We start from the raw sequence: 27766 nt of genomic DNA on the forward strand, positions 1-27766 counted from the left end.
AGAAAACTGGTCACAACACTTCTAGTTACTGACAACAGACTGAGAAAGTGTGTTAGTATGTGTTCACCACCCTCTCTTTATACAAAAGTAAACTATACATAACTAAATCACAGTATACCTATTAGACATATATTATATTGCACAGTGATTAAAAGGAAGGGTGCAATGAAAATGTATTATTGAACATTATAAGCACAGCACTGCATCAAGAGCACTTGTACAAGACAGCTACATCACAAGAAATAACCCAAATATATGCCATTTCACATGCAATAATACTAGAAATAATTTATTATTATTATTATTATTATTATTATTATTATTATTATCATTATCATTATCATCATTATTAAATATGTGTGTTTATAGCACTGCGAACTGGAACGTTGTGTTCGAATATGTCTGGTAGCCCTGACGGCTTTTCGAGTGGATTTAATGGGTTTACTGAAATTCATATCATGGATAAAACATAAATACGCCCGTTAAATACCTTTGTTTTAGTTAATATGTGGATAGCACATATCTTCTCTGTTGTCCTAACAATATATCTGGTCCAGCCTGGATGCACATTATTGTAACTTCACTCAACATGAGTTTCACTGAGTTTACATCCGGGGTTTTTCCCTAGGCAATGGGGGGCGCACTACAACCGTTCCTTAGGCAAAGTGAAATAAATTCGCCGCACCGTTACATAAACTAGTTCTCTTCTTCTAAGTGTTCTTTCGTGCTCGGTAATACTTCTTTCACCCCGGTTTGCGACAATATTAAATTAATATCCAACGTGATGCATAATGTGTTATGTTGGATGAGTTATTTTGTGGGTTACACGGCATGGTTTTGCTGTCCCATTATCTCTCTTCTACGCGCATTGATACGCCGAGCGCACAAGCTGGGGGTGAATGGGATGGAAGAAGAGTTCTTGTTTTGTATATCAGTTTCTGTCTTTTTATGTATTTTTGGTTAAAAAAATCAAGCGAACAAAGCGAAGATTCCTTCTGTTACACTGTACAAAACTTTAGGGCGCTAAAGGGAGTAAATTAATCCACGGGATAAGGTTTTAGTGGTGAAATGCCCGGCTGTTTGTAGATATATATTTAAATAATTGGTGAGTGTGTGTAAGTGTATGAAGATCGGTGTTTGACTGCTGGAGGAGTGTGTACAAGGGTAAGTGCGCCTCGGTTTTTTTCATATTCATCTTGTGAACTTTTGGGAACGGTGTCTTGCAACTCTTTTAGCGTTCTTTATTTGATTGTGCTGGTAGTGATTTGAGTGGATGTGAAAGCGCAGAGGCAGCGCAGGGGGGTTTTGTTCATTTCTCTTTATTGTAGGAGTTGCAAGAGAGAGAGAGTGCAGCCGCAGTCAACGAAACCTTATAACTTACAACCGTTAAGTTACACAATAACGCATCGAATGGCACCCAAACATCATACAAACGACACTTGCTTAACAGAACTGGAATAATATGGTTGAAAATGTGATTCCAGCGCGTGCCGTAGTTTTCACACCATGCCGTGAAACAGTCATGGGATGCCATTATAAATGCACTTTGCGCTCACATTTACATGCATTAGAGCGATCGAGGGACGAAATCCTGAGCCATAAACAGCATAAAGTGTGTATCGGTACTCTTGATGTGTTGAGCTCGACCAGCTCGCGCGGTGTTGAGCTATTATTATTGTTAAGAGCCGCTAGGGCGACAAGACGTGTGATCATGAAAGATTTTTTTTCCAGTTCGTGTTCTCGGCACCACGCCTTGACATATTAGCACAAACGCGAGCTCGCTTTAATAAAGTCTGACAAAATCCGTTGTCTGATAAGGTGGAGGAAAGTTGTAGGCCCTGTGTAGTGAGTTTGATGTGTGATTATGTGAGTATATAAAGTGATGGTGCTGTTTCCGGTGTGGATGCGTTGGAACGCTAATGATGATGATGATGATGACCTTTCTCAAGCTTTCAGAAGGAGCTCGGTCCGCTTTAACGACCGGGCCGTCAAGAGCTCCTTTCGCTCTCTCTTAATGTGTCTTTTTGTATTAGTGTGTTTTTTGTGTGATTATTAGCTTTGGTACTGTGTAGCCGTTATGGTTGTCCTCATCAAAATCACACCCTGTTTCTTTTTTTTCTTTTATCTTAAAATTGCTACATGTACGAAGTTATAAAATGATACAGATTTTTCTTCTCTTCAGTTTTGTCATGTTTTATTCATGTGTGGCTGTGCTCTTCCATTACCAACTATGTTCACTGTACAGCCATTTTTTTTCTTCCTCTTAACTCCACCTGCTTTTTTTCCTGCGATGGGTCACCAAACACTCCCAGTAAGACATTTCATATTTTAATGTGCAATACATTAGTTTATTGGTGTTTTTCAATAAATTACGGCCCCAATAATATAGTTTCGTTATTTTTCATGAGATATTGCTTTTATTTTTAGTTATACACACAGTTGTTTGTGTAAATAACATAAAAGATACCAGTGTTTACCTCGAGCTGCACGCTGCCATGATACTTTCACATAAAGATGGTGAGTGGATGCCAGAGTTTTTATACCAGTGTGATTTCAGGGCCTCCTTTTCAGTATTATTTTCAGACATCAGACCCACACAACTGTGGCCCTCCCCCCAGCCTCTTAAATGTCTTTCCCCTAGGATACATAAACCATGTAAGTGTTAAACATAGATACTCAAGAGGTGTATTCAGATACATATATGATATAGTATATGTTCATGCTCTCTGCAATAAAGTAACTGGCCAATATAGCACAGACAGGAATTTTCTTGCAGGATATATGTTTAAAGCTAAAATAATGCTGTAAAATTGTAATTGATAATTGAATTTTAGTTCTAAACACATGCTACTCTGTTCTGAAGAGACTGGTCATCCGCCCAGGGCTTTGAAGAATGGTTGGCTAAATGTGCTGAAGACTTGGCTTATAAACAGATTTAGGGAGTAATGCAAAGGTTACAAAGACTAATAAGTGAAAAGTTCAGACGAGAGAGCATGTTCTTCTGAACCTGTTCATTTCAACATGAGGCACTTTGGCAAATCTGGCATTCCTCCTTCACCTCAACTCCAATTTGTTTCTAATACTTCTGCCATATATTAATAGTGTGCTGCAGTGATGTAGGCCAATTTTCCATTGCCTTTTGGATTTTTGCAGAAAATTAGCTCTGTAACCAACAAAAGTTGATAATTCTTAAACATTTTGTTCATCTTGATAATTTTCACAAATAAACACAACACAAAATACACTTTCCCTGGAAGTTTGTGTTAGAGTTGTTTGCAAGCGCGTGATTATAAACGCAGTGAGGCTGTAAAAGTGGACTAGTGAGTTTACCTGTTTGGTGTGATGTATCCAACAGCCTTTTCAGGAGGAGAAAAAGGTGGTATTACTTATGTATTTTATGTAGAGTAAAAATAAACATATCTTGAGATTGCTAATCATGTACCTTATTTCAGGCATTTAACCAAGGGGGATGAAATCAGAAGTGTTAAAATGCTAACTTGTTTCTAGGTTTGGCCTACACTCCCTGGCCTAGCACTTTATTAATGTATATAATTTAAGAATTACAAAGAAAATGTATTGCACAGTAAGGCTCATTGCTGTCAGCAATCTGTTCACCTTTATGATCATAAAAGATGATGTAAACACAAGCTTATAAAAAAGCTTTGAAACATAAATAAGACTGTTGCATGAGTAAATTACATGGTAATGAAGCTGCTTTGAGTTGAGGGTGGCATTGCAAACACTGTTTTGAGGAGAGAAATCATAAAAGTTTGGTTATTTGATTAGCTTTGAGTGCAAGCATTGGACAGAGAACAAGAAATGGTGTAATGTTCCCTTTCTCTAGAGAGTATAATTCTAAATTGCAAGGCTTCAGCACGTTTACTGAGCCAACAGGTGAAGGTATGGTGTGCCAGTCTGATCAGGCAGGTGTAGTGTGTGCTATGATCACTTTGGCTGTTTGCCCTTACTGAATACAGAAGTCCTAATAAATCTGCCTTCTTTTGCTCTCTTGTACAACTATGGATACTTATAATTCAGGGTTAATATGACCCATTTCATCTACTTTCTGCTGTTTTTTTTAATATTCTTTTAAAGATTTTTTTAGTATTCTTTTGCAAAAACGCTGTCCTATGGCAGATATATTAATGACTGGTGCAACTACAGATAGAGGATGCCACTATGTAGATGAGTAAGAAGCTCTCAGTGTGTGGAGTGCCCATCTGGTTGTCTCTGCTTTCATTCTGATGAGAAGAGTGATGATCTGTGGCAGAGACAGAGACTGATTCTGTGAGACACAAGTACTGAGAACAGAAAATAACAGCTCAAACAAACCAGAGAAAGCTGGAAGTGAGTAAATTGGGACTGGCATCCATCAACTAATATAACTCCAAAAAAGACAGTATAAAGGGGCCTTTTCCATTGACTTCCATTCAAATGGAGGCAATTCTATCAGACCGGAAACGTAAGTTCATGCGAAAAGTTTCGCATTTAGCTGCATTCAAAAGTCAAATTTGCATCACGTGAAAATGTGACCAGTTGAAGATCGATACATTGCGTCGTGACCTCTTGGCTGAATTATAAAAGAAAGATATTTTTGTTTGTTGAGTGGATTGTGTTTGTTGTGGAATACATTTTTATAAAAAGACACTTCAGAGCGTGACGTTATATCATGACTATAACTTGCATTGTCCGTAGAAATTTCTCATGGTGAAAGTCTAGTGTGACCACGACTTAAGACAGAGACAATCCACTTGTAGAGGAATGAATGGAGGAAAACATATGATGCTATAGTCCCTCTTTACAATGGAGGCTCTCAATATGGTGGCTCTCAATATGGTGGCTGTTAAATAACTTATAGACTGAACATGTTACTATAGACCTTGCTTGTTCATTAGCTGGACCACTCAACAACAACATTTTGAGCACAATTTATGATTTTATTCCTGATTTGAATTTTGATATTTCCCCAAACAAGTTATCAGAGTTGTATTTGCATGGCAATATAATATGGACCCCAAGTGAACTGACTTGCCTTCAAGGGACTTTGGTGTGTCTCTGTAAATGATGCTGTGCCAGGACATTCTGCTAGGACATTTTTGCTGTAGAGGGGACACTTTTTCACAGAAGTAATTTGTTCTTCCATTTTAGGAACCTTGATTGAAACGGATATTTCATCCAAAAATTATCATTTACTCACCCTCATGTGGTTCCAAACCTATATGACTTTCTTTCTTTTGCGGAACACTAAAGAAGATATTTTCAAGGGGTGTTGTACAATGTGAATTGTACAATTTACTGTGACATGGGATTGAGTAAATTATGACAGAAGTTTCATTTTGGGGTGAATTATCCCTTGAGTGTTTAACTTGAGTGAATAAAGAAGGATTGATTTATTTTCCAGTAAGCCTCTAATTTCTGTGTCCTCTCAATTTGGGATTGAATCTGCAATCTTTACATGCAGCCCAAATCTTTATCCACAAGCTTTCACTTAAAATATTCCTTCCTGCTGACATCTTTTCTTCAATATTGCTATGATGTAGATTTGTCACTATCTGGAGCGCTGCTGTGTGTAAATGTGTGTGCTCCTTACCATCCTCTCTTGTCTATTCCAGCTCCACCCCCCACTCTGCCAGTTGGATGGTGTTCAAGACGGCAGACGTTGGGAAGGTATAGAATAAACCATTGTTATAAGGGGGTGTACACATTCTGACACAACTGCGATCTGTGGGTCCGCTTTATGGTAGTTTATTGGCTAGCTAATTAATTTGAATGCTTTCCTGAACTATACACTTTATAGTACTACTGAACTATACACTTTACAGTACTATTTTTCAAAACGGCAGCATAGCTGCACAGTTCTGAAGAGGATAGAAGGAAACAGTTAATGCATGCGTCAGCATCATTTCCTCCCAAAGAAGAATGACAGAAGGAGAAAATAGCATTGTGTATGTGCAAAAGAGTGCTGTTCAGTTTGATCTGTGGTTTTCAGGCAGGATTTGATGAGAGTAGTTCTGATTGAATCAGTACACTGAGCTATATTCTAACACTGAGCAGATTTACACACACTTGCACAAGCTCACTAACAGATCTGTCATGTCATGGTCATGCACTCTGTGAGACCATAAAAAACTCTTTTACCTATTTTTTATGTACTTAGTCATTTAATAACATCTCAATTCATGAAAGATTATCTGCTCTCTTCCTTTTATTCGCCAGGCAGCTGTGTTGGGTTTTGGGAAGAAGAGATCGATGATGGAACTGCAAAATTTACAGGAAGCACTCAAAGTGGAAATCCAGATCCATCAGGTATCCCCACCGCCCTCCCCGCACACCATATGGATGGAGTGTGTAATTGTTGCGGCTACATTACCTTTGCCGCCCTCTAGAGGTCACTGTATCGGCATGTGTTCCCCACTCCTGAGAATGCTGAAACTTTCTTTATCTTTCTTGCAGAAACTCGTGAGCCAGATGAAGCAAGATCCACAGGTGCGTCTCCCTCACTGAACATTTCCTTTACTGTTTGATCGATACGCTCTCGTATATACCGGCCGCTGGACTAGTGTATCAGGGAGGAGTGTGTGTGTTCTTTGTACAGAATGCAGATCTGAAGCTGCAGCTCCGTGACCTGCAGGCCAAGATCACAGCGCTGAGTGAGCGGCAGGTGAGAGCTGCTCTCTGAGAGAACACCTGCTGCCGTATCCGTGTTCTCTATGAGCGTACATATGTCTTGATCAGTTCAATTGCTTGGGGTCTGAAAGTCCTTACCTCTCATGTGTCCTGAGAAAACGAGGCAATCTTTTTTTAGGTTATGAAACCTGTGTTTACATCATGGCATTGTTTTGTGTTGTATTGTGCTGAACATTTGTGGTGTGATTTGTGCATTGTGGTTTTGTGTTGCCAAATGAACTATTTGCCAACACGCAAATGCACAAATCTATTCTCCCCCTTTTCTTTGACTTCTTTGTAACGGATGATCAGTGTCTGGGGATGATTACATGGCGTAATGTTGTTCGATTGAGCTAACTGTACAGAACCCGAAGTTCTGTGGAGGAGATGGAGAAAAGATGTGTTGTAGACTGCAGGCAGCAGAGAGGAATTTTAATTAGCATCTTAAGGCTTTTTAAAGTAACAGAACAGAGCAGTTGCCATCAACAGGAGGAAAAACACACCTGAGATCATCTATCCTACTGCAGAGAAAAGGGAATAAGAGAAACGCAAGGTCAACCCTCTTAAAGCTTCAGCATTCAGAAATGTACCAGCCTGCAGCGCTATTTGATAAAGTGTGCTGCCTTCTTCACTCAAACACATTCGGTGTCCGGAGGAATTCTCCCAGATCTAGGAGTATGTGAGTCTAACAGATGGTAGAAGAAGCCTGTTAAAGCTATAATCAGTGAGCGGACTGTGCTGGGGGGTTGTGTTCATATTCATTAATGTAACTGTCACTCTGTCTTCACTGGTTACAGAATCAACACATACTCAGCTGAACACAAACCAGCTGTATTGCACATTTGTAGCCTGCATTAAGTAAAGCCAGGCACTCTTACAGCCATCTGAAACTTTTGATATCTCCCTCCTTTTGTCTTCTCTTTATGACTGCTATGGAGCCATACTCTTGTTGCTTTGTGTACACGTGCTCGTTTATGTGTGTGTGCAAATTTTTTGATGCCGAACTGTAACAGAAACAGTGAATGGCTTCAAATGAATTGCATTGAGAGTATGTAAGGAATGATCATGTCATTTAGAATCACATTTTTGTTTTCTCACTGTAATTTCATATTTGCACTGTTATAACAGAGCTCAGTAAATATGTAGGTATGCAAGTTATTATCAGCTAGAACTTACATTTTTCATCTACATTTACTTAAGACTTCCATTTCTGTCCTGTTATGTAAGATGATTGTTACTGAAGAACCTGCCACACGTGACAGGTCACTAAAGCATTTCTATTTTGAAAACGTGCACAAGAGGTGTTTTGAGCTTATTATTACACAAATGTGGGTATGTTCTAATTCATGCTAATGATCTAGTTCGTATTATGTGGGAAGTAGATTCTAAAATAGAAAATAGATTTAATGCTATTATAAGTTTTAACATGAACATTTCACCCTTTGAAGGTGGATATCTGTCACTAGCTACATTAAATGGAGTATAATTAATCAGAGGTGCAAAGAGGTCCTAATAACAATACTTGAGTAAAAGTACTCATACCTTACCATGAAGTTGCAAGTTACAAGTCACCGATTCCAATACGACTTGAGTAAAAGTTTTACAGTATCTGATTTTAACAGTACTTACTCGTACTGTAGGCTTAAATATGCAATAGTGCTCAACATCTATGCATTGATTTGTAAGATGAGAAATCATGTTTATTTTCTAAAATCGAAATAAACCTGGGGTCCGTTCTTCTTACGTTGCTAACTCAGTTAGCTGGATTTGATTGTTGACGATTTGGCATGATCTCGGATTGTTTGGTTCTTTGAAGCTCATCCTGGACTTGCTGTCATAGCAACAGGTCCGTAAGCTTAAACCTGCTTGGGAGCAGCTTATTTCATGTAAACAGGATTTGATTGCATCTTGAGGTGACACTTAAAATCTGTCCCAGCCACCTCTACTTTATTACAAGACTTCCTTTATTGAACCAGGGGCAATAATCATTTTAAATAATAATATATTTGAAAATATTATTATAATGTTGTGTATAATACACAGACACGATAAAGAGATTTATTCTTGATGGAATAATTACTTCATAATTTTATTGGAGGCTTGCACACATACTGTACAGTTACTCTGAGCCATGCATTAATTTGAGTGGTGACATATATTATGGTATGGCTTGATGCAGCGCAGGAGATGCAGATAACTTGATGTTCACCCTTAAGAAACTTAAATAAATGCTATCACATAACAAATCTGCTTCAAATTGAATGAAAAAAATTAATTAATTGCTAATTAGAACATTGAAATAATGTAAATGGTGTACAAATACTATACATATATTAAAAAAGTGCACATTTCATTTATCTATTATAACTTTTATATTTCCATATAAAGGTCCAGAAATTAATTTTTTATTTTGTCAAGTTTTTGCCAGGTGGCTTTTTTAAAGGTGCACTATGCAACTTTCCGTCCACTGGAGGGCGCCTATTCAAAACAAATGCGTAGTTTGATTACGCAAAGTGTGAGCGCAGCATCTTGGGAGATGTGGTCTTCTCATCACAGCCGGTGGAAAATAGGACTGGGCAGAAATCACGTACATGCATGCGGTTATTAACGTTACTGTAGTGTAAAGCAGAGCAGGACCGAGTGTTGTGGACCTGAGCACAGCTGCTGGAGCGATTGTTAAAAAAATATCCGCCTCGCGAATACCGGGACTTTTATTATGACGGGACGGGACACATTCGCCGGGCGTCTGCACTGATCCGCTCTTCCGGTTATAATTTTGAGGTAATGCAGCTCTGTTTATCATATTAGATACATTTAAGTGTGCTTAAAATTATGTTATGACGTTACTCCGTGCGTTCACTTGTTCACACTGCTAAGAGTAAAGCGCTCCTGCCAAATAAAAGCCGAAACCGAGGGTTGCGCAGATATGACGCAATTGACAGGCGACTCCCTCGAACGCAATGCTGAAACGTCCCTGTCCTTAGTTTTAAAATAGCAATTTTCTCACAATTTACAAATAGTTAGAAACATCTGGGATATTGTAGGTACTCAACTGAACAAAATATATAACACCGGCCTAGTGGTTTGTGGATATTTTACTGCAAAAATACTACATAGTGCACCTTTAATTATATGATGTCATTGCTGTCTTTGCCACCAGCCAGTCGCTGCATTGCTGATCATGGTTTCGAGTATCAATACATCTGCCCTCTTCAGGGAACACAGGAATGCGCAGTAATCTCAGACAACTTAATCCAATTTTAATCCAATCCACAAATTTGTTTGAAGAACCAAATTAGCCAGTGATCAGTTATCAAGAGTAAAGGATCTGGGATCTGTCAAATCATCTCGGATGTATTAAGCGAGGTACAAAGAATGGACCCCTGAACACCTTAATATTGCAATAAATAAAAGTCAACACAACAGCATCTTAAATGTCTACCAACTCTCAAGTCTTAGTTAAGCTCAAGTGCACAAAAAACATAGTAAACCAATATCCTTCAAAAAGGTCTTGTCAATATAATGGATAAATAAAATAATGTTAAATAAAATGAAATGTCAGTGTGCACTGGATTTGCTGGTTTCGGCTGCATCACCGGCTGCAGTTATTGGCCTCCTCTCATAAATCAAACAACCTGCGATTTCTCAAGTATAGTCTTGTTTAAAGGAACCGTATGTAAGAAATGTATTTCAATGAATCATAAAATGGCCCTGATATGTCACTAGACGTTAATAAATCATGTTAATTTCAAATACTTATATCACTGACAATAGTAGTCCGGCCAGGATAGTCATGTAAAAGTTGTTCTTGCAGCCCTCAACGGATGTTGATGTTGACATGTTGTGTTTTGGCCTGAAGCTCTGCCCTCCACCTATCGACCAATCACAAAGTCAGTAGTGTTTCGGCATCCAGGTTGCCAGATCTGCTCTAGTTACCACAGCTGCAGCTACAGACGTTCCTGTTGGATCCTGCAGCCGATCTGGCAACCGAGTCAGGGGGAGGGTGAGAGGAGATAGTGTTTGCAGTACCAGTTTTGGCCACAATCTTTTATACACTTCCTTTAAGTTTAGGTGCAAAACACACAAGATACACGCTGTCCTACAGAGTTTAGCTCCAACCCCAATCAAAAACACCATCAATATATATGTTCTTAATTATTTGAAGTAGTATATGTGGTGACAATCCTTTTAACTGTATACTGGTCATGGTTCATGGGTGCAACTGATGCTAATGCTAATATATTACTGCTAAATGTTTATCTTATGCGAATGTCCAGTTTCTTAAAACACTTTTGAGATGTTTTTAAATGTAGAATACTGTTGCATGAGAGGAAAAAGAAACAAAGAGGGACTCTGTTCCCAATTGCTGTCAATGCAAATGGGCCAAAATCCAACATGACAACAGCTGGCATAAAGAGAGTATGAGTAAGAGAGACTTCATTGCAGGTACAAGTGACAGAACACACAAATAATTAACAGGCACTTGTTCTCTCTTTCTCCCTCAGAAAAAGGTTGTGGAGCAGTTAAGGAGGGATCTACTGGTGAAACAGGAAGATATGAAGCTGCAGACGCTGCAAGCGGATGGGCAAACGTCTACCTTGCTCATCACACAGACTCCTCTGCCTGCTGCCAGCCTCACTACACCACAGGTACCCACACAACAACACACAGGAAACTATACTTTACTGCGTCATGTACACTAGGACTCTGCAAGGGACCTTGTTTTTGTTGAACATTAAAAAAAAATAGTTCAACAAAACATTTTAATTCTATCATGATTTTTTTTCCAATTGTTTTTCCAAACCCATGACTTTCGTTTTTTAACACAAAAGGACTGCCAAGTGCCAAAATTACAACAAAAAAAAACATAAAAGTGTCACAAAAATGGAAATTTTTTATATTATGTTGGTTGTGCTCTTACCTGCAATTAGGCTAAGCACAGAGGCTTTCAAGCTTTAAACAGAGCATAAAAGCACCATAAAAGTGGTCCATGTGAAGTCACTCCTGAAGCCTTATTATTGCTTTGTGTGAGGAACAGACTGAAAGTTTAATTTTATCCACTTGACATCTGCCCTATCTCTCTTTGGCATATTCATGAAAGTTCATGAGAAGTGGATTCTACAAATCAGTGCTTTTGTGTCAGTGGTCAATGATTTATTCATGAATTGAACCGATCTTGAGAGACTCTGCTACTAGGGGTGTAATAAGTTGTTCATGGTTAGGTTCAATTGCGGTTTTGGGGTCATGGTTTCAATCCAGTTCGGTTTGAGGGCAGGGGATTGTGAACTGGTCAGTGTAGGGGACTAAATACTTATTTAGTATTTTCTAAAATAAGCTCTGAAATATGTCACTTTCTTTTTAGATATGCCATCAAGACAAAAATGAAATTTATTCTCATAGTAGCTCCAGTGACATTATCACAGTGGCTTTTTTCATCATGAGGAGATAAGTGGCAGATCATCACATTCAGTAAGAAGACCTTATCTATAACAGTAAAAAAAAAAACTGAACATGTTTTATGTGTTTGTGACCTTGTAGAGCTCTGTGGCCCCTGTCATTGCGTCAAAGACTCTACCTCTGGTACTGAGAGCTGCCACACCCGCCTCACCTATCATCATGACACCAGCACCTACTATCACCGTGGTTACAACCCTTGGCAACACACTCCTGGCAGGCCCTCCTAGCTCAGATCCTCAAAAGTCCCCTGTAAACTTCCAGCCGATCATCCAGCCGACCAGTCAGGGAGCAGAGCCAGTACGAGTCATATCCAATAGTACCGTTGTTGTAAGTATTTCTCAAAGCTTTCGAGTCTCTTGTTACAGAATAGGGAGAGTTTTTTTTTCTCGTATTCCGTCTTGTTTTGTGAACTGCATGTGAGGTGGAAAGAAATTTCAGGCTGTCTGATTTAATTTGGATCCCAAGAGCTCAGGATTGGTTGTTTAGATTTGTAGACACAATTATTCTATTATATCTGCCTCTGTTCTGTGGCTTTAATGGTTAAATTCTTTTGCTGTAGGATGTATGTTGGACAGGTTAGTTAAGTGAGGGTGTCTAAATGGGCGGTCTTGTCACAGGTGCAAGCTGCTTCCCAAACAATCAAAGTTCCTCAGTTTGTCCCACCAACCAGACAGACAACTCGGCCAGCCACTCTACCGCAGGTTTGTTTCCATAGAAACCCTTCACACCCTAATGCCTGGCTGGACTAGTGAAAAACCCCTCACTGCTGAGTGTTAGTGCATCTATGTGTCTTGAATTTGTTTTTTGTTTTTCAACTGCAGGTGTTACTTTTCTGTGTGATTATTTTCTTCTTGCCCCATCTTGTTTTCTTGCTCTGGATTTAATTTCTGTGTGCTTGCATAGTCGTGACATTTGCAATTACTGCTTTGGCTGTTGCTTTTGACCCTACAGTAAAGTGATCCTTAACCCTGATCTCTCTCCAGCAGTATTCTGTGCTGTTCTGTGCTATTTTCTGTGGTATATGTTGTGTGTGCATATGCTATGCTAGGGTTCCTTGATATAACTAATATCACATAGCGGTATACACTACTGTTCAAATGTTTTGGGTTGGTAATATGAAGTTTCTTATGATCACCAAGACAGTTGATTAAAAATACAGGAAAAACATTAATTATCGTGAAATTATTTTTTTCTATTTGAGTGTATTTTAAAATAGAATTTATTCCTGTAATGGCAAAGCTGAATTTGCAGCATCATTACTCCAGTCTTCAGTATCACATGATCCATGAAATCTTTCTAATACTGATTTGGTGCTCAAGAAAAAAAAAAAAATGTATCAATGTTGAACTGCTTAATATTTTTGTGGAAAAGATCAGCATTTATTTGAAATATAAATCTTCTGTAACAAATGTCTTTACTGTCACTTTTGATCAATTTCGTTGATTTATTTCAATCAACATATCTTACTAAACCCAAACTTGTAGTATTGCATATCATAATATAGTCATCTTAGCTGGAAAAAAAAATGTTAATACAACTAATTACATACTTAATTAATTAAAGGTGCTTCTTTTTTCTCTTTATTTTATTTTTATTTCTCTTTTTATTCAGAACTTGATGGATGCAAACCAAGAGATAAGGTTATGCATAATACATAATTAAATATTGTTTTATTGTAATTAATTATTATAAAATAATAGTCAATAAGCAGATGACTTTTATTTGCATTGGAGTGGAGCTGATGTTAGTGGTGTTGTAGAATAGTAGGGAACATATTCGTGTAAGCCTAGAGTCTAAATGTGAAAGGGATGTTGCTGTTAAACCACTGAGTTGGGCATCACTTTTCTGATGGAGTACTTCAGTCCTTTTTTTCACCAATTGGGTCCACCTTTTATTTCTCCAGTCATTCCACAAATAATTGTCATCTTTTTCCTGTGTGTGTGAGCAGGTCAGGCCAAAACCTCCAGCGTTTTTGTCTCCAGCTACTGGTCAGGTCTCTGTGCAGACCTTGCAGTCACCGGTGTTACTGAGCACTGCCCTCCCTTCCTCTGGTCATGTCCAGCAGATGCGTATCCTCAATGGCCTGCCCTGTCCCAACAGCTCTAACAACACAAGCATCCTGATCTCCCCATCTACACACATACAGCCATCTGTGCAGACACACACACAGCAGTTACCTCACAACAGTCCAAGCTCTGACAACACGGTGAGGGAAATTCACACCTGATGTGTTTAAGTTTACTCTAAAACATTCATTAGAACATAGACCATTTCTTTAACGGTCACATGGCATGGAATTTTTTATTTTATTTTATAATGTTTCCTGAGGTGCACTTACAGTGCCTTGAGAAAGTATTCTGCCCCCTTGAACTTTGCGACCTTTTGCCACATTTCAGGCTTCAAACATAATGATATAAAACTGTAATTTTTTGTGAAGAATCAACAACAAGTGGGACACAATCATGAAGTGGAATGAAATGTATTGGATATTTCAAACTTTTTTAACAAATCAAAAACTGAAAAATTGGGCGTGCAAAATTATTCAGAGAATAACTCTGTTTAAACCGATCAAAATTTCAAGCCACTTGGGGACAATAGTCAGGCTAGGGGAACTCATATTAATGATAAAAACCTCATAAAATTAAAATGTCATGTAGGGATGTCAACGATTAATCGATTATCGATTAATTGTCGATAAGACATTTGATCGAGAAGACTTATCGATCATCGAATAAACAGGGTCATGCGCGTGCGTGCGGCTCAACCGCGAAACGGGAGGAAAAATGAAGCGAGAGTGCCCGAGTTCTACTAGGGACCATTTTACTGCTGGAGTTACACCTTCATCATGACTGCAAGTTTGCATGTGCATTCGCAGCCTTTTGTTTTGTGCAAATGTAAGTTGTTGTAATGTGTTTATTTTGTGCAGGCCTATCTATAGCTGATTTATCTCATAAGGATGCATTTGGTTAATAATTAATGTTAGAGGCGAGCGGTAGTAAAAGCGTGGCGGTGATCAGCTTCAGCGTGCAGTTCAAACAGCAACGCGCAACTAATAATAACTATGATTGGGACTGTCACATTACATAACATTAATGAAAACAATATTTTAATAAATCGTTTTGAATTAATTGGGTTTAGGTGACGTTTCAGCACGTTGTTCTTGGAAGTGCGTCCACACATTCTGAATTTACAGATCTGAAGCGGCTTTCGTGTTGTATTACAGGTTATATTTGGTTATTAAATAAGTCATTTAATTAAATTATAAATAACATCGACTAATTTTACAATCCCATAGCCCTTTGTTTAGATAAAAAAAATCCTTCTCATTCATTTGGTGACGAACATGGCGTTTTGAGCAGCATTGCACATGCTGTCGGCTATAAGCCACTGTTGTAGCGTATTTCAGTATTATAGTTAACGATTAATCGATTAATTGATCGTTAATTTAAACGACGATCGATCATGGGAATTTGTGAAAATTGACATCCCTAATGTCATGCCATGGGACCTTTAAAGAAAGCAAGTTTACTCAGCAGCCATCTTGATCGATTCCAGCTTCTTTTAATACAATCTAGATAAAGTATTGGGAGTCATTTTATGCTTTTTTTGGCAAATAAATTAATGCTTTTATGAAAGTAAAGACAAATGACAATTATTTTGAATAAATGCTGTTGTTTTGAAATGTATATTCATCAAATAATCTTGAAACTGTTTTCAACAGATAATAATATGAACTGTTTCTTAAAAGCACCAAATCAACATATTAGACTCACATGACACTGAAGAGTGATGATGCTGAAAATTCAGCTTTGCCATCACAGGAATAAATTACATTTAATACAATAGAACACAGTTTTTGAGTGTATTGTTATAATATTTCACAATATTACTATTTTTACTGTGTTTTTGATCAAATAAATGCAGCCTTGGTGAGCATAAGAGACCTCTTTTCAAAACAAAAAAATCCCCCAAAACTTGAATTAATTTGAATTAATGCATCTTCGTTTCTGCTTCAGATACCCCCAGTGGAATATGGAACAGAGCCAAAGACTTCATTGCTCATCTCTCCAGACACACCTACACACACTTCTCCTCCACTGTCCTTAGATGCGCCATCTTCACCTGCTCCCACCAACACACACACTCCTTCCTCCAAACATCAGGAGAGCCCTCTGGTAAAGTACTTTTATGTTTATAATAAAGATAATGATTGGTATGGTGATGTAGATTATGATCATTATTGAGATAATGGCACTCATTCTTTCCACAGAAACTGGCCTTTATGTTGTCTCTGGGACTGGTCACGCGTGACTATTTAGAAGGTCAGGAGAATTAAATGTCTGTGTGCGTGTTTGTTTGTGTGCTTGAATGTGTATTGACTTTACACGCTTTGTTTGTGTAGAGATTCAGAGCAGGCGTCAGGAGCGTAAGAGACGTACAACAGCAAATCCAATATATAGCGGAGCCATGTTTGAACCAGAGGTAACAAACAAACGCATGCATTAAACAAGCAGTTCGATGCAAACAAATTGGAGATATCTGATGGAATGAACCATGCTTGTATGTTTCAGCGGAAAAAAAGCTCAGCGTCGTATCTGAGTTCCATAAACCAGTCCAGCAGGAAGAGAGGTAAGTTCAGCCAATCACGCTTTCTCTCTGTGCCTATATTATATACGCTGTGTGGCTTATTGAGAAGTCCATGATTGCTGCTTTAAGAGATTAAACTGATGTTAAATCTGGTGGATGATGAAATTGCATAATAGATCAGCCATGTATAAAATGACATAATTGAATTTTTTGGTTTTGTTTACTTGATACTGATCATTTCATATTTCTTACTTTTTATAGCCCTTTAATAGTCTTGCTCTAGAAATTATTTGCAAATTAAGAACAAAACAGTCAGTCACAATTGCAAAGCAGTAATATGGAATATGTTCCTGGAATAATTTAGTTAAATTGGCCCGAACTAAATCATATTTGTGAAAGAACATACCTATAGAGACTTAATGACATGATTCGACACAACTGTGTGTTTGTGTGTGTTCTTAGTCACTTTTCACTGCAAGCCGAGAGAATGTATATCTCATTCTCATTTCTACTTGCCTTCAGCACAAATGGACTCCTACGCTCTTTAGAACATTTGCAGTGCATTCAGAGCAGATAGATGCAAGCCCAGTTATGTGCTGGGGGTTTGAAAACAAAACTAAAGGTTCAAAAGGTTAAACTACAGATTAAATGTACACATTTTTGTATCCCCGCCCATGAACAGTTGGGTCAACAGAGGGTTATTAACAGAACATTGTATGGGTAGGTTTATCACAGAAAATTGTATCATACTTTATCTACACTTTAAACAACATTAAGGTAAAATGGAACACTATGGCAACAGCTTTCTTACCTGTACACGACTGTTTTGGGCAAAACTGACAGCTTGAAAGTTACTTTCAGTTTTTCTCCTCTGTTTGGCCTAAAACAGTGTGTTTGTGGTCATCAAGTTTAATATGTTGACTACACAGGTGTTTATCAGATTCTTCATCGTGGCATTCTCTCCATATTTATGATCCCTTGCAGCCTTTAACCAATTCAACTCTATGCCCCACCCATGGGTCCAATGAAGGACATCATCATAATCATTTAAAATATGCTACAGTGCTGAAGTGGTTTAACCACAGCCTACAATGCACTTGATCCTTCATTGGAAACTGAAAGTACTCACTCCCTCTATAAATGTTTATTCTTTGAATTCTTGCACCTGGGAACAAGTCAAAACCATTGTGATTATAAGTTTGCTAAGTGGTATTACCTACTTAGGCAAGGCAGTATATGACTTTTTTTCAAGCGTATCCATAATAAACAACATGGTCAGTGCTTTATGGTTATTGAAATCACCCAAAACATCATAGCAAGCACATAGAAACTCAATTTTTTTAGAAGACCTTAGCAACTGAATTACATTAGCACCAATATAAGAAATATTACTCAGAAAATATAAAAATCTGATTTTCAGGTTGAAAACTAAATGCAAACAATCTTTTCACAACACTGGTTAGATATTATCCATATCTGTGAAATGTTACTTAACACAATGATTTGTCTAATTTTATTGCTGTAAAAATCTCTAGCCAGTCATTATTCAGTGCTTTAACCCTTTTTCTACACCTCTCATCCTGAACTGATCCACTCTTCTTTACTCCCATCAGTCAGTCTCTCTCTGTCTCACACAAGCACACATTCAGCAGTAATGACTGTTTGATTATGTAATGTGCTTACAGGCACTCTGCTGTAGAGTGGCCCTGGAGTGTATGTGTGAGGCAGGAAGAAATGACCCTGCAGTGTGTTAAGTGGGATAATGACTGTCTTCAGGCTGCTGTAAAAGTGTATACATTAGTAAAAGACTCAGACAATGTTCTCTGCCTACTTTATAGATTTACAATTAGGCAAGTTGTGCACATCTAAAAGGTGTGACAATGCTGCATCATTAGTGTACCATTAGTACTTATATTGCAAAGGCTCAAGTACAAAAACGTAACATTACAGTTTGCCAAAGATATTTTTTTTGATGCTTTGATATGGCCAATCTTTCCATTTGCTCTTCAAAGCTCACCCAAAACAGCTTTCACTGTTGCATATTAAAGGGATGGTTCACTCAGCCATCATGTTGTTCCAGACCTGTATGACTTTAATCTGTGGAACATATTACATTTATTTGTATTGTTTATATAATGGAAAGTCCTAAAATGCATTGGGCCCCATTGTTTTTTGTATAGACACAAAAACTGAGAAATTTTAGATGTCAGTTTAGACATTCCTTGAGACGAATATCTGTCAGAAAGTGTAATAGGTGAGCATTCAAATGATTTAAGACAATCAGAATCAGAATAAATTGCAGTAAAGCCAAAATAAACTGTAGGTTATATATTTGTTTGAAAGGTAGTTAAAAGCCTCATTCTTTAGTAGTATTTTTGTGTTACATTTTAGAGATCCAAAAACAGAAATAGTTTATTTAGCTTCTTAATGAGCTCGAATACATGGACCAAGACTCCTGCCATATATTGTTTTGTTGATTATAACTCTTGACTTGGGTCTGTGTGTAAAAAAATGTATGACATTGAAACTTTTCTACCATGTGTAATGTAATGGTACTATTATACTTGTTGATAAAAGACATCCATACTTGTTCTGTTCATCCCTGCACTGCACTACACATAAATGTGCAAAATCTGTTGATTTATGATATTGAATATGGCTCGTCTTAACATTTGACAGCATCTGTGTTAGCTGTAGATGAAAATAAGCTTCTTGATGCCTGGATAAGCTTCTTTGAATCGTTGCCCTCTGATCCTTCTTTGTTATTGGCATTTCTTATCCCCATCTGCCTAAATATAATGCCTTCTGCCTTTATCAGCTGATTTGAGGCCAGCTTTTGCAGAATGTGTTGTTACCCAGCATGCAATGCTTCCTTTTGTGATCTAACGATGCTCTCTCCCTCCCAACCATCATCACACCACCCCCACCCGCTCCTTCCTGCTACCCTAGCCAATGAGGACAGCTTGTCAGAGGTATGCAACACCAATGTTTTGTCTTCCTTTTCTCTTTTCTTTTCTTTTTGTGTTTTGTTTGTCCTTTGTTTCATCTCACCCAGGTCGCCTTTCTAAAAACTGCAGTATTGTGGAGCGGGGGCCCCTCCCCCCAACCACCAGCAGCCATCATTCTACCTTCTCAGACCTACAGCGGCCCACCGCGGGCAGCCCATTCTCCCCTGCCCTCTCACTCACCCTTCCATCACATTCACCCTCACCCAGCCCCAGCTCAGCAGGGGATGTAAGTAGCTGTGATAGTCCACTACAGTTACCGAGACACAATTCAGACTTCCCTATCACACTGTTCACCGTACTCCCCAACGACATCTAGTGGTAGTGGAGGTGAAATTGAGTGTCTCAGGTAACTGAGAAACATTTGTTAGAGATTCATTGCAGTTCACTCTCACTCGTAATTAATTTCATCTTTTTTTGTACGATGCCATAGCATGTTTTACTTTTGTCCGTGATCTTACAAAGCAGACAGTGTTTATAGAGTTAACTTAATAGGCTGCTTTTATTCTATCAATATAGAGGCAAAGAGGCAACTGTTAACCTAGGGCCACCTAAAATATATATATTTTTTAAACAAGCTCAATTTAGAAATGGAACCATAGCCCCTTTCACAGCAATCCTGGTAAAATACATTGAAATGACCTTAACAACTTTTAAATACACAAATGTGCTGTTCACACAAGCAATGGTGTGTTACAACCTTTAACTGGTAAGATACCATTTCAAAACTTAAATGACTGTAATTCAAGATTGTTTTGGAATACAGACCTATGTTTGGTCTTTAAAGAGGACGCTGTGCAGATTATGAAGTTAAAGCACTTAAAAAAAAGAAAAAAAATTAACTAAAAGTTATGAAAGTTTATATTTACTGTAAATGAAATGTACTATATTTTATATAAAATGTATGTATGTGTGTGTGTGTGTGTGTGTGTGTATATATATATATAATATATATATATACACACACACAGAAGGTATTACTATAATGACTATAATATCAAAGCCATATGTCTAACTAAGTGGTGTTCCAAATTTGAAGTTGATATTACAAAAAAATGTAACAATTGAGGTTTTGTTGGGGCGTTGTACCAAAAATAGCCACCAGATGTCACCCACATTCCATTGATTTGTTTTGTGTGTTTAAAAAAAAAAAAAAAATGCATTTTACTGTTTAATACATTTGTATCCAAACATCACTTTTATCACAAAATGTTCACCAAATATGGGATCTTGAGATTCAGACCTTTCTAACTATATGCGTTTTGTCAAGATTAGAAAAGGTTTTGGTAGTTGTAGTAGTTAAAATACATTTTGTAATATGAAACATGACACCGCCCACTGGTGGTGGAGCTGCTAAAATAATTTAGAGTACCTTTTCCATGGTAATGCAACATCCAAACATCGAGCTTACAGCTTGTAAGCTTTCGAATGTCACCTAATTCATGATATTTACTAAAATATGTAATATGATAAAAGCGATTACAAAAAAAAGAGCGCCAAGAGTCCCGCTAGCGGGACGTGACAGTTAAGGGGTTAAACTCTAAGCCGTTTGATTCACTTGGATGAGGAAAAGCTCTTTAGTTTAATTTCAGTTACTTTTTTTAACTTCTGAGTTACATGTGTTAAGGAATTATCATACAGAACACGGTTTTGCTCTTAAAAATGCAAGACGCATAATAGTTACAGATGTTTGTCTAGTGCATATTTAAAAAATTAAAAGCAGGAGAACTGTAAACCGCTCTGACCGAGCTTTAGGATTAGCCCAACAAGGCAAACGTCAGGACTTTCTGATTTCATACGTTCTCATACTTCATTATTCTAATACACACATAGCATCATACCATTAATTAACTGGTAATGTTAAACTTCTCATACCAGGATATTGCCTGAACTGATTTACTGGTATTTTTGGAAAAAGTGCTGTTCACACGTGATCTTTTAATGGTAATTTACCAGAAAAGACTGTGTGAAAGGGGCTGATAAGTATCTGCTTTTGACGAGTCAGTATTTTGCTACTGAGGTCATGAGATTTCAGTGGGCATCATCTCATATGTGATACTTGCTCACATATAAATCATCTGGGTATCATAAGGGCATGCATATCTGCGTGAAACGCTACAATACTGCTGCTTAGGACCCCTGAAGTACAGTATGAAGGATTTGATGCAGGGCTAGAAAAAATTATATAAATAAAATGAAATAACTAACTAATATGAATAATATTCACTCCAAATACACTGAAAACCAGACTTTCCATCAGGACTGCTCAAAACCTTGTACGTTTTTAGGTAGCCTCATTTCATTTCTTGTCATGTCATTTGTTTTCACTATGCGTTCATTTCCACATTCATTTTAAATGTATGGTTTTGTGTGCATCACTGTAATGCAAACTGTATACAGTTGTGTATTTCAGTACCATTTAGTACATGTTTTCTTAAGATTCTGCAGAAGGAAGATTCCATTGAGTGGCCAGGGTCTCTTGCTATTGTCCATTCCTACATCTCCTATAAAGCAGGTGAGAAATTTTAACTGATGCTATCTAGAACAGTGAACCTCCAATGACACAGTAATGTAAGATTGCTTAAAAATATCTTGAGTTAGGAGTTTAAAACAGAACAGAGTCTCTTGTTATGAGTCTCTTATGAAATGGGCCAGTAAATCTCTGATATTTGGAAAAGCTGTCCTACAACTATAGAATGGCAGCAACCATTAACTTTTTCTGCAGCTTTGGTTCTGACAGTATTTATTCTTAAAGGTCCCATTCTTTGCGTGTTTTCGAAGCTTTGATTATGTTTACAGTGTGCAATATAACATGAGTTCATGTTTCACGTGTAAAAAACAGAAGTCCTTCAGAAACACGTAACGAGTTCTGATTGGGCCAGCGCTTCCCGTGTTGTGATTGGACAGCAGCTTAGCGCACTTTGCCCGGAAAGGTCCCGCCTCTTACCATAACGGGGAGATGCAAGTGCTGAATGCACGCTCTTCTCCACGTGGGAGAGCAACAAGATCACGCCCCTATTTTGCTTGTTCTTGTGGGCGGAGGGTTAGTCAACAAACGGTTCCAGTGACGTCATTCCTGAAGGAAGTGCAGAGGTGTAGTCCAAAGCGGCCGTTCGCTGTAGGCTTTGAAAGGGAACTTCTGTTAAATAAAATATCTCGCTTGGCATTGAACTTTGAGCTTTATAATTTTACAGGTATTATTTATGCTCTAACAGCAACATTACACACTAATTAAAGTTTGAAAGATGGAATCGCAAAGAACAGGACCTTTAAAGTCATGAACAAAACCAACCAGCTCTGAAATAATCATAACATGACCAACTGAGATTTTTTTTTATTGGCTGTGTGAACTCTTTAAAAAGCCACATTGACAGCTTATGAATGTTCGTAACAGTCTGTGCAGCCACATTAACTGCCATTTATTTGTATTAAAATGTATTTTACACACACACACACACACACACACACACACACACACCAAAAAAAAACACAGACTATTTGATTTGGTGTGAAAAGGCCTTGGGAGCAATTTTAAATAAGGCTAAACTAAATGAGTCTTGATCAGCCAGAAGCACATCAAAACTTTGTAGAAAGAAGTTGATTGAAAGAAATTGATTAATGGGAGTTTTGGCAGAGTTCAGAACGCAGGCACTAATAAACCTTTGGTCTTGACGTTGATTTGATTTTGATTTTTTTCATAATGTGACAAAATCCAAAACGAGTCTTCTTCAGAGCTTGGTTTCAATGAAAGCTGTGTTTGGACTAATGACGAAGTAACAGAGGAGTTCTAAAACTTGTAGGATGTTTTTATTGTACAATGACCTCAAAGTAATCAAGGCCAGTCAAAAAATCAAGGAAAATTATATTTCTCTATTCATGACCCTTTTAATATTGAAATGGTTATGTAAAATCATTAAGAATTAACTTGTTCTGACAATGGACAAGAACATATTTATAAATTGACATGAACCAAGATGGACAAATATCTGATAAAGATATCCTGGTCCCCTGAATATAACTGTCGCACTCTGTGCTGACTGTTGCCTTCAACAAAAGCATATACCTTTCACACTCGTGTTAGGTCTGTCTTGAGAAGTTTCTATAGAATTGTTAAAAATCCATTTTTCTGGGGAAAATGAATGGGATGTTTATTTCCAGGACCTGACTTGTGCGTTCTGTTAAGATTTACACATATATTCATTTCCCCACAGCTAAAGAGGGAGAGAAAGATCGACTGAAGAGATGGAGTGCAGAGCTGCGGCAGGAGAGAGAGACACTAGAAGACCAAGTCGAAGAGCTCAGTAACTCTATAACGGTGAGAGAATCCTTAAGTTAATATGATCTAATTCGCAATGAGTCACTGAAATTACAAATCTAACTGATGCATTAATCTGCCAGAGTTCATCTATTATTCCGTACCTCCGTAACTATATAATGATGAGATTCTGGTTATATGAGTCAGAAGCACTGTCCTCTTTCCCTGCATAGAGATGTATGGACAGCAAGGACAGCGTCCTGGCCCAGCAGAGAGAGATGGAGGCTTCGCTTGAGAAGATGAGAGGGCTGGTGCGTCTGATCAGAGGGATTCAGTTGTCCCCCTTCATCTGCCCTGGGTTCATGGCTAATGGAGAAGTGTCCCACATTGGAGCTTCCAAAGCCAGCAGCTCCAGTGCGGTCACCACAGACACAAACAACAACACAAATACCCCAACAAGCTCCTCACAAGTTATGATGATAATTAGCCCCCTCACAAACACAAGCGATACCTTAAACCAGATCGCCACGAATAATAACGGCGAGGCTACAAGCGCAAAGAGCGACGAGAGCGCACAAATCATCAGCACGTCCAGAATCAGGAGCGAACCCACAAATACAAACGCCGCAGCTTTCAGCAATAACAGCAGTAACCAGGCGGTTGTGAGTACCAATGGAACCATGTCCGCAGGGGAGGAGAATACAAAAAAACATAAAAACAATAACACCAGTGACCTCAGCGTCATCCCACAGGCCCTCCTCAGCCCAATCGTACCTCTTACAGAAGTGACAGAGGGGGTAAAATAGCATTGACCACCCCGCCGCATCTGGGGCCCAAAGTGTGCCAGTTAACAGTGTTGTTGTTTTGTGTTGTTGTTTCATCTCTTATATCTATGAGGGAAAGAAAATCCATAGTGCCATTTACTACATGCAGGAAGGAGGTTCCTAAAGTACCAGCAATGTGCATGCTAATGTATGCACAGCGAAAAGATTTCTACAAAGAATAATGATATAGAAAAGAGTAATAAAATTTAAAGATATCACACCATTGTGTGCCTGATACAGTTGCCATAGCACCTCTGAGTGGGAAAGCTTCTGAAAGCTGGATCGGGTGAAGGTCTCGTCCTGCTAGATGAGTAGTGCAGCTTCCTATCAGGTCCTGTAGCTCTGATCTAAGACATAAGATATGACATTTTGAGGAGTTTAGTGTCCGTTTTGTCTGTGAAACGCAGCCGAGATGCAGTTGTTTTGTCTAGTTTTCAGCTGTTGCGTCTCCAGGAATGAAACATAGAGCACTAAAACAGGTTCTTTATCTCACACTGACAGAAATACAGGTCTTCCAGGCGTTCTACTGGAGGTTTAACTATTATCATTTGCATTTGTCTATTTTGTGGTGTTTTTAAAAACCGAAAACAACATTTCTGTAAATATTTTTTGCTATTTTTACACATGACCTTATTTATAATTTTCTTCTTTCTTACAAAAATATTCTGTAGTTCTGTTCTGCCAAATAATCAATGCCACAGGGAACTGTTCTTTTATGTCACTCTGAACATTAAATAGATATTTAAGAGTAGTAGAGTAGTATTTGTAGTGTCAGTCCTGAAGTGTCTGTGAGGTAAATTCTGACCATGCCTTATCTACTGAACATATGTGATTTACTGAGAGCGCAGTTCAGGCGCAGTCACAGAAGGGAATGATTTGAGACTTCTCTCACATCACTCTCACTCCATTTCCACATCCAGAGGATTTTTTTTTTTTTTTACCCAGACTGTAGCAGGGGTTTCATGCCTTGTCCAACGACTTACGAGGAATCATGCAGTCAGAAATATCCCGTAAAACCGGTGTGCCAGTAACGTTATGCTTATGGGCCAATTTAAGGGCTTCTGTTCTGAATCGTTTAAACGCGCATGGTGTCACTTTACTAGGTGATAACACTGTTCTGTAAACCTGTCCAAAAGCACAACACAGCAGGCGTACTTTGTACGTGCCTAGCGCAACTACTTCACCATTGTCTCCTAGGGGCTGTTATGCTTTACTTTCGTTACATATTGCATTTCTCTAACCATATCGGAGCTCTTGATGCTCTCTCACCGCTGTTTACTTCAGTGTGTGACTGCACATGAACAAGCACGAACAAGCACAGACAAACACTTCTAACACCTGAGATACAGCCGTGGGAGCTTGAACACTGTATCATGTGCCAAGATGACACTTCCATAGTGTTTAAAAAAAAAAAAAAAAAGCACAAGAAATAATCCAGAAACACAGTGGTGTCAAACACAAAGAGTGCAACGCTTTTGATAAAAGACAGAAATATCTACAGTGTTTATATCTTCATTTCAGGTTCGTGAGTGTTTTCAATGCTGAACATGCAGCTCTGGCCTGCAGTAGCCTCTGTGTATTGGTTGCCTTAAGTTCTATAGACTATGTTAGGCTGTTTCATAGTAGTGTTATGACTTGTTGGTGTCTTAGAGTCAGTTTTCAGCTAAACAAGTGTTTTTCCCCTTTTTGGTAACAGAACCTACTTTGTCATACGGTGTGTGATTATTCTGGTTGTGTTAGTGAGGACAGTGCCTGCGCTGCCTATAGTGAATCTGACCACTACACACAGGAACTCTGAAGTGCTTGCGTCTTTTAACAAAACGCAAAACGAATTGCTAATATGTTTACTTTTAGTTAAAACAATTCCATCCCAGTCTGATGATCTGGGTATCTGTTCTACGTTTTATACCCCATCTGAGTTTTCAAGAGGATACTAGTGCCGAAAACTGCTCTTACCATATCTTTCTACGGTAGAGTAGTATGCAGATCAGAATTCAACAAATGTTTCAACAATCACAGAAGTATTCACACATTTTGTCTGATGAAAGTTAATATTGGGAAATATTTCATCACGATTGTGAAAATTCCAAAGTGATATGCAGAGAAAATGCGTTCTGTTTGGTGGTTTAATGGTATGTCAGGTTTTCCAATGCATTGAAAAAAGAAAGAAAAGGGAAAAGAGCCCTTACATAAATGCTCATCAGATGTGACATTTGCAAATGTCATCTCCCGTCCTTTAGGGCCAAGAATCCTAAGGCCAGATGTGGCTAGTAGGACTGACAGTGCTTCTGTGACAGATGTTCTCTGATGAGATAGATGGGAATCTACTGTGTCTCCTCATTCATGTTCCCTACACATAAGAATTGGGTATTGTGTCCTGAAGTGTGTGAAATCTGATTTCCTCAGATGTTCGTGTTTTACTGAGAGCTCAGGCTTTTGTTCATGTTTTCAACACACATAGTAATGCTTATGAAGAGTCACATTCTTACACCTCATGCTGTTACCTCATTCAGGTTGATGAAACCCTTAAGTAAAATCAAGGATAGATTATTGCAACGAGAAAATGTCAGTGCTTAATCTAATGTCCTTAACTATAAATTAAGAACACAATTTAAATCGATTTGTTGTATAAAATTGTCTAGATTATTTCATAATAGTTTTTGAAAGGGATGTGTATTGCTCTTATGTTTCATTTTACTTTTATACATTTTTGTATGTTTTGTTTCTTAATCCTGTGTGTTGCCTGATGTCCATTTACCTTTTCTCATAGAATTCAAGTCCATGTGTAAGTTATTTGGATATATAACTTCATGAATTCTTTCTGTTGAGGAGGCTGGTTATTACTGGAGCATTTGATCAATTTGTATTTATTTATTTTTACCATTTTTGCTAAATAAAATTGTAAATTAATAGTCTGTTTTTTTTCTCTTAATCTGTTTTACAAATAGCAACAAATAGACATTATAACACTT

The 27766-nt window shown here is 38.1% G+C and overlaps 1 protein-coding gene across 8 annotated transcripts; it reads left to right on the forward strand.

Moving 5' to 3' along the window:
- The first annotated feature begins 895 nt into the window (after nt 1-895).
- Nucleotides 896-27706, forward strand: phf21aa (PHD finger protein 21Aa). 8 transcript variants are annotated; one of them, XR_010904421.1, is made up of 18 exons: nt 896-1164; nt 5613-5667; nt 6217-6306; nt 6454-6486; nt 6596-6661; nt 11172-11315; nt 12205-12450; nt 12741-12824; nt 14072-14329; nt 16140-16298; nt 16394-16445; nt 16526-16605; nt 16695-16752; nt 19660-19682; nt 19766-19944; nt 22155-22230; nt 23927-24030; nt 24204-24343. XR_010904421.1 is itself a non-coding variant. In XM_067439329.1 (17 exons), the coding sequence occupies exons 2-17, from the start codon at nt 5638-5640 to the stop codon at nt 24774-24776; spliced, it is 2076 nt and encodes a 691-aa protein (XP_067295430.1). In that variant the 5' UTR covers nt 896-1164; nt 5613-5637; the 3' UTR covers nt 24777-27706. The 8 variants fall into 8 exon arrangements, 7 of the variants coding, with proteins under 7 accessions (XP_067295430.1, XP_067295388.1, XP_067295406.1 ...); XM_067439329.1 differs by lacking the exon at nt 19766-19944 and having other exon boundaries at nt 24204-27706; XM_067439287.1 differs by lacking the exon at nt 19660-19682 and having other exon boundaries at nt 24204-27706.
- The last annotated feature ends 60 nt before the right edge of the window (nt 27707-27766 follow it).

Source organism: Pseudorasbora parva, chromosome 1 (assembly GCF_024679245.1).
Source record: "Pseudorasbora parva isolate DD20220531a chromosome 1, ASM2467924v1, whole genome shotgun sequence".
NCBI classification, from domain to species: Eukaryota; Metazoa; Chordata; class Actinopteri; order Cypriniformes; family Gobionidae; genus Pseudorasbora; species Pseudorasbora parva.